The 12,986-nt window shown below is 41.1% G+C and overlaps 1 protein-coding gene across 2 annotated transcripts in view; it reads left to right on the top strand.

Annotated features, from left to right (window-relative positions):
• The window catches only part of fancd2 (FA complementation group D2), a 178,429-nt gene that overhangs the window by 144,881 nt on the left and 20,562 nt on the right, over positions 1-12,986 (top strand). For both annotated transcript variants that reach the window (XM_063067563.1, XM_063067564.1), the window contains 6 exons: positions 1,373-1,472; positions 2,917-3,039; positions 3,774-3,867; positions 5,888-5,959; positions 9,307-9,345; positions 12,004-12,078. In XM_063067563.1, the coding sequence (XP_062923633.1) occupies positions 1,373-1,472; positions 2,917-3,039; positions 3,774-3,867; positions 5,888-5,959; positions 9,307-9,345; positions 12,004-12,078 (503 nt within the window). The remainder of the gene's footprint in view (positions 1-1,372; positions 1,473-2,916; positions 3,040-3,773; positions 3,868-5,887; positions 5,960-9,306; positions 9,346-12,003; positions 12,079-12,986) is intronic.

Raw genomic sequence — 12,986 nt, 5'->3', positions numbered from 1 at the left:
CACACCTGGAGAAGAAGGATGCTTATGTGAGAATGCTGTTCTTGGACTACAGTTCAGCACTCAACACCATAATTCCCTCCAGGCTTGACAAGAAGCTCAGAGTCCTCGGCCTTCACTCTGCCTTGTGTAGCTGGATCCTGGACTTCGTGAAAGATCACTGGCTGGTGGTAAGAGTGGGCTCCCTCACCTCTGCCCCTCTGATCCTCAACACAGGTGTCCCTCAAGGCTGTGTACTAAGCCCTTTCCTTTCCTCTCTGTATAACCACGACTGTGTTGTCACCCACAGCTTCAATCTGCTAATTAAATTTGCTGATGGCAGTACACTGATTGGCCTAATCTCAAATAATAATGAGACAGCCTACAGAGAAGAAGTCATCACCCTGACATAGTGGTGTCAAGAAAACAACCTCTCCCTCAATGTCACAAAAACAAAGGAGCTGGTTGTGGACTACAGGAGGAATGGAAACAGGCTAACTCCTATCGACATCAATGGATCTGGGGTTGAGAGGATGAACAGCTTTAAGTTCCTCAGCATAAACATCACCGAGGATCTCACATGTTCTGTACATACTGGCTGTGTAGTGAAAAAGGCACAACAGCTCCACTTTCACCTCAGTCGGTTGAAGAAGGTTGGTAAGGGCCCCCAAATCCTAAGAACTTTCTACAGGAGCACGATTGAGAGCATCCTGACTGGCTGCTTCACTACCTGGTATGGGAACTGTACCTCCCCCAATCGCAGGACTTTGCAGAGAGTGGTGCGGACAGCCCAGCGCATCTGTAGGTGTGAATTTCCCGCTTTTCAGGACATTTACAAAGACAGGTGTGAAAAAAGGGCCCGAAGGGTCATTGGGGACCCGAGTCACCCCAGCCACAAATGGTATTGCAGCATAAAAGCCAGGATCAACAGGCTCTGGGACAGCTTCTTCCACCAGGCCATCAAACTGATTAATTCATGCTGACACAATTGTATTTTATGTTATATTGACTGTCCTGTTGTACATACTATTTATTATAAATTACTATAAACTGCACATTGCAAATTTAGACAGAGATATAACATAAAGATTTTTACTCATGTTTATGAAGGATGTAAGTAATAAATTCAATTCAATCTCGTTCTGTATGTTCTTTGTAATGGTCTATTTTAATTTTTGTTCCACTTTTCTGTCTGATAGCACCTTTTTAATAAACATGCTGGGAGAGATCTGAAGATAGTTTGCAGAAAAAGAAATGTATAGCACGGACTAGAAGGGTTGAGATGGCCTGTTTCCGTGTGTAATTGTTATATGGCTATAGAAGGATGCTTATAATAAATGCATTGTAAAGATTGCATCAAAAAATGACATGATTGTTCGCAATGTTCTCTATTTAGCACAAATAGCACGAGGCTTCTTGTGCCAATCCTGGGTTTCACCTTCTGGAGAAAAAGAGAAAGGTAATAAGTATAATGAAGCTCTGGAAACACTCTTATGGTAAGTGAAACTAGTAATTACATGAATTGGCCAGGATAAAACTTGACCCTCGATATCTGAATGCTGTTTTTTATTGGCGTAATTTAATTTTGATGAAGTGCAATCTATATCAATACTAGTTCTTGCAACATTGAGTGAGATCATCTTGTTCTAGCATTCATCTAGAACCTGGTTGGTCCTTTAACATTACTCTCCACTGCACACTGAGGACCGAACAATCTTTTGACCCCTGGAACCCAGTTAAACTGACATAGTTTATAGTACAGTTTTTGAAAATTCCTTAGTGGGTGGGAGATCAATATTGCTGGCTAGACCAACATATTTTACCAATTCTTAATTCACCCTTACATAGAACATAGAATAGTACAGCACAGTACAGGCCCTTCGGCACACATTGTTGTGCCAACCCTCAAACCCTGCCTCCGATATAACCCCCCACCTTAAATTCCTTCATATACCTGTCTAGTGGTCTCTTAAATTTCACTAGTGTATCTGCCTCCACCACTGACTCAGGCAGTGCATTCCACACACCAACCACTCTCTGAGTAAAAAACCTTCCTCTAATATCCCCCTTGAACCTCCCACCCCTTACCTTAAAGCCATGTCCCCCTGTATTGAGCAGCGGTGCCCTGGGAAGAGGTGCTGACTGTCCACTCTACCTATTCCTCTTAATATCTTGTATACCTCTTAATATCTTGTATACCTCTATCATGTCTCCTCTCATCCTCCTCTCCAAAGAGTAAAGCCCGAGCTCCCTTAATCTCTGATGATAATCCATACCCTCTAAACCAGGCAACATCCTGGTAAATCTCCTCTGTATCCTTTCCAATGCTTCCACATCCTTCCTATTAGTGAGGTGACTAATCTATGGAGGGAAATAAACAGTTGATGTTTTGACTCAAAACCGGTCATCGTGACTGGAAAGGAAGGGGGCTGAATAAGATGATGGAAGGCATGTGGATAGGGGAGGGGGAATGATGTGAGAATTTCCCCATCGTCTCCCTTTAATTTCCCACCACCTTCCCTTTATTCCACAGTCCTCTCCTATCAGATCCCTTCTTCAGACCTTTACTATTTCCACCTATCCCTTCCCAGCTTCTCACATCTTCCTCCTGCCCAGCCCATTCACTTTCCTGCTCACCTGGTCTCACCTATCAGCTGCCTGCTTGTACTCCTCCCCTTCAACCCACCTTATTGTGGCTTCTGTCCCCTTTCTTTTCTATCCTAATAAAGAAATTCAACCCAAAATGTCAAATGTTCATTTCCCTCCAAAGAAACTGCCTGACCTGCTGAATTCCTGCAGTATTTTGTGGGTATGTTGTTTAAAATATTCAATTTGCTTTTTGTTACATGTCATCCAGAGTAATTGAGAAATGTTAAATAATGAACTACTCCATACCGTTTATTGTTAATTTCCTATTAAATATTTTTACTGTGTTGGCAGTATTTATTTGAAACATACAGATGACGTGTTGAAATCTGTGGAGGAAATTGCTGGTGTGGGTGTTCCTGAGCTATTGAACTCAACCAAGGATGGTAACTCACTGACGTTTCCAACGCTGACCAGGTTTGAATAGAATAGTGATTTAGGCAAACATAGCAATCTTATAAGTTGAAATTACAGCCATCAGATCCTTGATATATTATCATTAACATATATCGTGAAATGTGTTGTCTTGTTGCAGCAGTATGTGAAGGATGTTTTAAAAAATCACTATGTGTTACAATAAATAGTGCAAAAGCAGAATAGTGAGATTTGGGTTCTGGACCATGGAGAGCTGGTGGAGGGGTAGAAGCTGCTCTTAAAGTGGTGATTATTCACCTTCAAGGTCCTGTACCTTCTCCCCAATTATGTTAATGAGAAGAGGGCATGTCCTGGAGAGTTAAGATCCTTAATGATGGATGTCACTTTCTTGAGGCACTGCCTGTTTAAGATATCCTCGGTGGTGGGGAGGGTGGTGTTCATGATAGAGCCCGCTGAGCCTACAACCCTCTGCAACCTCTTTCAATCCTGCACATTGGATCCGCCATACCAAATGCTGATGTACTCACAACCCAGCCTACACTGACTTATCTGATCTTAGTTGGCAAAGTGCCAGTGAAAGTATTCTTTGCTCACATTCACAATCCAGTGATACCTATTGGAAAATGATTTTCCTAAGACCATTGCCATCATTAACATACATTGTATACTGTGGCATTGTGTTCAATTCCTACCTTTTTTAGTTGTTGATGTAAAAGAAAATGGACCCAGAATAGATGGAAAAAAACAGTAAAATAATCTGCTTAACTTCTGTACAGGCAAACATTTTTGGTCTTCTACCGGGTGATGATGAGAGAACTGAATGCATCAATAAAGGAAATTCCAGCTGGTACACCGTCTGATTCATCTGAGGTAAAGCAGATCTTGCACCGTTGCCATTTTCTTTATGTTAGCCATTACAGTACTTCAATAAAACTATCTCTAGGAGCAAAATGGCAAGGTTCAGACAAAAGAGCATCTGACTGGAATGTCTTTTAAGGATTAAATAATTTAAGATTAACTGGACATTGAGAAATGGTATGTGTCATTGAGTGCTTATCCTGAGGAGGAAATGAAATATTTTAATCATGCTTGATATTCTGACTGAAACACAAGCTTGCATAATTTTGTCTGTTTTCATCTATTTACAGTGCCTATAAAAAGTATTCACCGCCCCCCGGAAGTTTTCATGTTTTATTGTATTACAACATGAATCACAGTGGATTTAATTTGGGTTTTTCACACTAATCAATAGCAATGATTCTTTCATGTCAACATGAAAACAATTTTTACAAATTGGTCTAAATTTATTACAATTACTAAACAAAATAATTTATGGCCCATAATTACTCACCCCTTCAAATCAGTATTTAGTTGATGCATCTTTGGCAGCAATTACAGCCTTGAGTCTGTCAGCTTTGCAGTTTTGGACACTGCAATTTTTCTCTATTCTTCTTTACAAAACTGCTCAAACTCTATCAGATTACACGGGGATCATGAGTGAATGGCTCTTTAAGTTCAGCCACAAATTCTCAATTGGATTAAGGTCTAGACTCTGACTTGGCCACTCTAGGACATTAACTTTCTTGTTTATAAGCCATTCCTGTGTAGCTTTGACTTCATGCTTGGGGTCACTGTCTTGAGGGAAAACAAATCTTCTCCCAAGTCATAGTTCTCTTGCAGACTGCATCAGGTTTTCCTCCAGAATTTGCCTGTATTTTGCTGCATTCATTTTACCCTTGACCTTCACAAGCCTTCCAGGGCCTGCTGCAGAGTGAAGCATCCCCACAGCATGATGCAGCCAACCACAATGCTTCACGGTAGGGATGGTGTGTGTTTGATGATCTGCGGTGTTTGACTCATGCCAAACAGCTCAATTTTGGTTTCATCGGACCATAGAACCTTCTTCCAGCTGACTTCAGAGTCCCTCACATGCCTTCTGGCAAACTTCAGCCAAGATTTATGTGAGGTTTTTTTTCCAACCATGGCTTTCTCTTTACCACTCTCCCATAAAGTTGCGACTGGTGAAGCACTCAAGCAATTATTGTTGTATGGACAATCACTCCCATCTTAACCACTGAAGCTTGTAACTCCTCCAGAGTTGTTATAGGTCTCTTGGTAACTTCCCTCACTATCGCCATCTTGCACGGTCACTCAGTTTTTGGGTTCAGCCTGCTCTAGACAGATTTACAGCTGTGCCATATTCTTTCCATTTCTTGATGATTGACTTAACTGTACTCCAAGGGATATTCAGTGACTTGGAAATTTTCTAGTATCCATCTCCCGATCTGTGTTTTTCAATAACCTTTTTAAGGAGTTGCTTGGAGTGCTTTTTTGTCTTCATGGTGTAGTTTTTGGCAGGATCCTGACTCACCAGCAGTTTCCAGATACGGGTGTATTTTTAGTACAGTTAATTGAAACACCTTGACTGCACACAGTGATCTCCATGTAACTAATTATGTGACTTCTAAACCAATTGGCTGCACCTGTGATGATTTGGTGTGTTATATTAAAGGGGGTGTATACCTATGCAATAAATTATTTTGTGTTTTATATTTGTAATTAATTTAGATCACTTTGTAGCGATCTGCTTTCACTTTGACATGAAAGAATCTTTTTCTGTTGATCAGTGTGAAAAGAAGCAAACTAAATCCACTGTGATTCAATGTTGTAAATCAATAAAACACGAAAACTTCTGGGGGGGGGCGTGAATACTTTTTATAGGCACTGTATACCAATGAGATGTTTATACTTGAAACATTATTCAGTGCATTTGTTTTGTGAAGGAGATAATAGCTGTTTGTGCTGTAGCATAAAGCTAATAAACGGGGAACAAATGTGATGGTTTTGCTATGTCTTTTTCAGCCCTACTTTAACACAGCTTTGGTCTCAGGTGCAGGTAGAGAAGCTGTTACGGTGGAATCTAGCTGTGCGGGACTTCCATATCCTTGTAAATCTTGTTAAGGTAAATCGATTTATTTTCTTGTAAGAGTACGTAGTTTTTTGTCTTGATCAATCAACAAGAAAATGAGTTGCTTACTCTTGTTCTGCCATTCAGTAAGAGGACTCTTGCATGTTTTGCTTAGCTTTTTTTAATTCATTCATTCATTTACAACAGAGATGAGGAGGAATTTCTTTAGCCAGAAGGTGGTGAATCTGTGGAATTTATTCCTACAGTCGGCTGTGGATGCCAAGTCATTGGGTATAAATATAGCAGAGTTCTTGATATAAATTCTTGATTAGTAAAGGCGTCAAAGATTACGGGGAGAAGGCAGGAGAATAGGCTTTAGAGGGATAATAAATCAATCATGATTGAACAGCAGAGCAGACTCAAACTGAATGGCCTAATTCCGCTCCCATGTTTTATATGGCATCACTGGCAAGAGAACCCTAAGTCTCTTTAGAACTGTATGCAAGATAAGCTCCCTTCTCTAAGGGACAACAGTGAAGCAAATGTTTTCCTGACATCAATCCACTGAGGAACTCGGCGGGTTGAGCAGTCTCCAAGAGTGGGAAAGAATTAACATTCCAAGTCAAAACTAGGCCTAATGCAGAAGCCCCCAGTGCCCAGGCCGTGCTCTCATCTCGCTGCTGCCATTGGGAAGGAGGTACAGGACCCACACAACCAGATTCAGGAGTATTCATTACCTTTCACCTATCAGGCTCCTGAACCAGCATGGATAACTTCACTTACCTCAACTCTGAATGGATTCCACAACCTATAGACTTATATTCATGGACCCTACCACTCATGTCCCCAATATTATTTATTTATTTATTTAAATTTGCATAGTTTGTCTTTTGCACATTTGTCAGTTTATGTAAAGTTTTTCATTGATTCTATTGTATTTCTCTTTTTTACTGCAAATGCCTGGAAGAAAATGAATAAATTTACTTTGAGCTCTGAACTTTGAAAATTTTGACAATTCCTTTCCATCTACAGATGTTGCTAGGCCAGCTGAGTTCCTCCAGCAGATTGTTTATTGTTTCAGATTCCAGAATCTGCAATCTCTTGAGCCTTTTTGGCAATCTGAGGCTTTAGACAAGTCATTTTAATTCTAGAATTTGTTTAATTAACTGATTTGGTAAATTTTCCAGGCTGTTGATGGCATTTGAATTGATTTCACTGGATCATCAGTCTGTATCTCTGTATTTCCAGTCTTAATGATCGTACTTCTGAGGTTAATAAAAATCTACCACCTCAAACTTAAAACGCAGTGGATTCCAGTTAATTGGGACACATCAGGACCAGTACATTTTGGCCCAAATAAATGGTTGCCCTAAATAGCCAAAGTTTCATGGAAAGTTAAAAAGGTATATTAAAAAAAAAGACAATCTATCATTTAACTGAGTAAGAAATTATGCATTTAATTGAAATACGGAACAAATTAGAACACCGTCAATACTACTGGTGGTTGGCCGCCATATCCAACAATGACATGAATCCTGTGCAGGAGAGATTTTAAAGTGGAAAAGCCGTTGCTCTGGGCAACTGCACTCTGTTGATCTTTGAAGTCCGGGTCCAGTTCTACGAGTAGACATCACAATTGGTGTCTTTCCTGGTTGCAGTGGATGACCATGACTTCTGTGCCTTGCATTGCCCTTCATCTCCACGGAATGTTGCAGTTGAGAAAATAACCTGGATTCCTTTCTCACTATAGATCTCACCCTCCCAAGTCCACCAGAGCTAACTTGGGATGCTAGAACAGGCATGTCCCTATATCACTGGGGTATGGGACCCACCAGCTACCTCACCTGGTTTAGCAAACCTGTCAAAATGATGTACTAGGGTGTGGCCACCCCTGCATGCAAACAGCTGCTTGGAGCCACAGATGAGAACTGACTGCCTGGTGGTGACCAAAGGTAACATTCAAGATGATAATCAATACCTTCAATTCTTCATAGTTCCTAACTTGTTGAAATAGTGAAATAGTTTCATTTTCACTCCCATTTCTGGCATTTCCAAGCTTGAAACCGCAGTGAACAAAACAATTCTGAATTGTCTTACTGCTTATTTTTTGCCAAATATCAATAACAAAAATCCTGTCCAAACACAAGCAATTGATGTGATTTCAAAACTGTTCACTCTAAGCACAATATAGTGTTTAACAGCCACACAAGTTAATGTGACTGATGCTAGTTAGAAACTATTCGGCAACTGTCTCCTGTCCCAATTAAGTGACATTGTGTACGAAACAAATTAAGGCAATCCCAGCTATTTACTCAATTAGTTTTTGTTCTTTAAGAGTTGTCCCAGTTAACCAAAATCCATTGTATTTGATTGTTGCTATTTGTCGAAAAGATTGCCAAAATTATATAACCTGCTGCATTTGGGACCTGTGTTAGCTTCACAAGTTATCTGGGTAGGACAGGTAGTTTTGTTCCTCCCAGTGTTTCCAAAACTAAATATTAAAGATACTAGCTTTATTTGTCACATATTCATTGAAATGTACAATGAAGTGTATCATTTGCATTAGATCAAATCATCAAGCTTTGTGCTGAGCAGCCTTAAGTGGTGCTATACTTATGGTACCAACTAACCTTAACCTTGTGTCTTTGAAATGTGGGAGGAAACCAGAACATCTGGAGGAAACCCTCATGCTCACAGGAGGAACTTAGTAAGTCTTCACAGACAGCAGCAGGAATCAAATGCCAATCATACAGCTGATGCTCTAAAGTGTGGCATTAACTGTGACGTTGCCATGCTGACCTACTTTTCCAAGTACCGCTGTGATGTGGCTATGATGTTATATGCCATACGATCTTGGGATATTCATTTTCCTGTTTTTGTGTACACTCAGATTCTCCCTTTACTAATAAAGGTAATGTAAAGATCCTGAGAGAGTGGCCATTACAGTGTTTAGTGTTTTGTGCTAATTCTACAATGGTTTGCTTATGTGAATGTTAATATGAACCTTACTTTAGTATCTATCTATTTGCTTTGGTTATAGTTAATGTTGGCGTGTGGCCAAGTGGTTAAGGCATTCGTCTAGTGATTTGAAGGTCGCTAGTTCGAGCCTTGGCTGAGGCAGCGTGTGTGTCCTTGAGCAAGGCACTTAACCACACATTGCTCTGCGACGACACTGGTGCCAAGCTGTATGGGTCCTAATGCCCTTCCCTTGGACAACATCGGTGGCGTGGAGAGGGGAGACTTGCAGCATGGGCAACTGTTGGTCTTCCATACAACCTTGCCCAGGTCTGCGCCCTGGAAACCTTCCAAGGCGCAAATCCATGGTCTCATGAGACTAACGGATGCCTATATAGTTTGGGAAAATCTATTTTTGTGTTCATCAATATTCTCTAATCTCATAGGTGTTTGACAGCAGGCCAGTACTGGGTGTTTGCCTCAAGGTAATCAGCTTATTAAGTTTTCGTTTGTCAACGGTCAATTTATTTCTTAGGAGAAAGACCTTGTATTCACATTGTGTATCTACTGAAAAAATTATGCAAAGCAAAATGATTACAATAGGCAGAGTTTATGAATATTGGGACATTGGGGTGGGATTTCCACTATGATGTGCTATTAACTAAAAATAGAAATCAGTGTCCCATTTGATAATTTAATTTCAAACATTTAAGATTTGCCAGCTTACCAACTGTAGATAAGATTGTAGCATTCCTGCAATTCTATCTCTTTCTACTAAGTCTTGGTTTTGAGCCAATATCCTAGAAATAACCTAGACTGAGGTTCCTGAACATTACTGTGAGTTTCAAAGTCATACAGTTAGGGTACAGAGGAATCCTGGGGTCCAAGACCATAGTTCAGTGAAAGTAGCAATGCAAGTGGAAAGGGTGGTAAAGAAGGTATATGGAATGCTTGCCTTCATTGGATATTAAGAGTTAAGAGAGTCATGCTGCAGTATAAAGCTTTAGTCAGATCACACTGGGAGTACTGTGTGCAGTTCTATATAGAACATAGAAACTTGCAGCACATTACAGGCCGTTCGGCCCACAATGTTGTGCCGACCATTAACCTATTCTAGAGACTGCCTAGAATTTCCCTAGCTCATAGCCCTTTATTTTTCTAAGCTCCACGTACCCATCTAAGAGGCTCTTAAAAGACCCTATTGTATCCGCTTTCACCACTGCTGCCAGCAGTGCATTCCACGTACCCACCAGTCTCTGTGTTAAAAACTTACCCCTGACATCCCCTGGGTACCTATTTCCAAGCACCATAAAACTATGTCCCCTCATGTTAGCCATTTCAGCCCTGGGAAAAAGCCTCTAACTATCCACACGATCAATGCCCCTCATCATCATATACACCTCTATCAGGTCACTGCTCATCCTCCGTCGCTCTAGTGGCCCTATTACAAGAAGGCTGTGGAGACTATGGAAAAGGGGCAGAATAAGAATTATTATCACCAGCATGTGTCATGAAATTTGTTAACTTCGCAGCAGCAGTTCAATGCAATACACGGGGTTCAATGTCCATTGAGGAATTGGATGGCAGAGGGGAAGAAACTGTGCCTGAATTGCTGAGTGTGTGCCTTCAGGCTCCTGTGCCTCCTGCCTGATGGTAACAGTGAGAAAAGGGCATGCCCTGGCTGCTAGAGGTCCTTAATAATGGACACTGCCTTTCTGAGAAACCACTCTTAGAAGATGTCCTGGGTACTTTGTAGGCTAGTACCCAAGATAGAGCCGACTAAATTTACAACCCTCTTCAGCTTCTTTCGGTCTTGTGCAGTAGCCCCACCCCCATATCAAACAGTGATGCAGTCTGTCAGAATGCTCTCCATGGTACATCTATAGACGTTTTTGAGTGTTTTTGTTGAGATACCAAATCTCCTCAAACTCCTAATGAACTATAGTCACTGGCTTGCCTTCTTTATAGCTGCATCAATATGTTGTGACCAAGTTAGGTCCTCAGATATCTTGACACCCAGGAACTTGAAACTGCTCACTCTCTATGTTCCCTTGTCTTATCCTTTCTGAAGTCCACAATCCTCTCTTTCGTCTTACTGACATTGAGTGCCAGGTTGTTGCTGTGACACCACTCCACTAGTTGGTATATCTCACTCCTGTACACCCTCACGTTTCAATCTGAGATTCCACCAATAATGATTGTATCATCAGTAAATTTATAGATGGTATTTGAGCTATGCCTGGCCACACAGTCATGAGTATAGAGAGAGTAGAGCAGTGGGCTAAGCACACACCCCTGAGGTGCACTGGTGTTGATAGTCAGCGAGGAGGAGGTATTATAACAGCAATCTCCACAGGTTTCTGGTTAGGAAGTTGAGGATCCAATTGCAGAGGCCGAGGTTCTGTACCTTCTCAATCAGGATTGTGGGAATGATGGTGTTAAATGCTGAGCTGTAGTCGATGAACAGCATCCTGACATAGGTATTTGTATTGTCCAGGTGGTCTAAGGCCGTGTAAAGAGCCATTGAGATTGTATCTGCCGATGACCTATTGTGGCAATAGGCAAACTGCAGTGGGTCCAGATCCTTGCTGAGGCAGGAGTTCAGTCTAGCCATGACCAACCTCTCAAAGCATTTCATCACTGTAGATGTGAGTGCTACTGGGTGATAGTCATTAAGACAGCTCACATTATTCTTCTTAGGCACTGGTATAATTATTGACTTTTTGAAGCAAGTGGGAACTTCCGCCTGTAGCAGTGAGAGGTTGAAAGTATCTATGAATACTCCTGCCAGTTGGTTGGCACAAGTTTTCAGAGCCTTACCAGGTACACTGTCAGGACCTTCCGCTTTGCGAGAGTTCACCCTCTTTAAAGACAGCCTAACATTAGCCTCCGATGTTAGAAGGGGTTTATCAGAATGTTATCTCAATTGAAACTTCTAACCATTACATATCAGACAGAAATACATTGTTTCAATCTGATTTATGATGGTTAGAAATTTCAGTTTCTCCACAATTGCTACCAAATGTCACAAACAAAATGAAAGTACATTATTTGACTCTGCACAAACAGTATAATTTTATTGGATTATTTGTTTGATTGAATTATATTTTTGATCTAATAAATGTTTTTTTCTTGTGATGCAGCATGGACGTCTTTTTGTTGAATCTTTCCTTAAGCAAGGCATGCCACTCCTTGACTACAGCTTCAAGAAGTATCGGGTATGGACTTCTAGCAAAGATTTCAAAACTTGTAATTGCAAACAATGTCAGAATGGGAATGGGAAGAGAAATAAAAATGGGTGGCCACTGGGAGATCTTGCTTTTCCTGGCGGGTGGAGCGTAGTTGCTTGGCAAAGCGGTCTCTCAATCTGAGTCAGGTCTCATCGATATACAGGATGGCATGAACATTAATTTCTCTAACTTCCAGTAGTGCCCCCCCCTTCACTTTTCTCCATTCCCATTTCCCACTCTCACCTTATCTCCTTACCTGTTTATCATTTTCCTCTGGTGCTCCTCTCCCTTTTCATCCTTCCTCCTCTCCTATCAGATTCCTCTTTCTCCAGCCCTGTATCTCTTTCACCAATCAACTTCCCAGTCCAATACTTCCCCCCTACCCTTCCCCACCTCCTGGTTTCACCCATCACCTTGTGGTTCTTCCTCCCCACCCCCACTTTCTTACTCTGACTCCTCATCTTTTTTTCCAGTCCTGATGAAGGGGAGTCTTGGCCCGAAACATCGACTGTACTCTTTTCCATACATGCAGCCGAGCCTGCTGAGTTCCTCCTGCATTTTGGATTTCCAGCATCTGAAGATTTTCCCTTGTTTGTTACTGGAATCTTACTAAAATGTTTTATAGTTTTCATTATCATTTACTATTTCTTCAGGTAAGGAGGCAGGCAAGGAATTTGTTCCCAATCCTCTGAAATATTTTCTGCTTGCTTATGATCACATCTGAAATAAGTTATTATCTTGATTTCCTTCCGTCCCTACAAGAAGTGCCTCGTCTGTTGCAGTCAATTGAATTTAGGAAGCACAGGTGCAATTCAAAAAGCCAAATGTTTTTTTGATTTGAGCAAACTCAAAAAAACAAATGCGCAGTCGTGCCTCGATAAAGCAAGTCAGCAAGT

The sequence above is a fragment of the Mobula hypostoma genome, chromosome 15, assembly GCF_963921235.1.
Source record: "Mobula hypostoma chromosome 15, sMobHyp1.1, whole genome shotgun sequence".
Lineage (NCBI taxonomy): Eukaryota > Metazoa > Chordata > Chondrichthyes > Myliobatiformes > Myliobatidae > Mobula > Mobula hypostoma.
The sequence above is the reverse complement of the archived record's forward strand: the minus strand, read 5'-3'. Positions and strand labels throughout refer to the sequence as shown.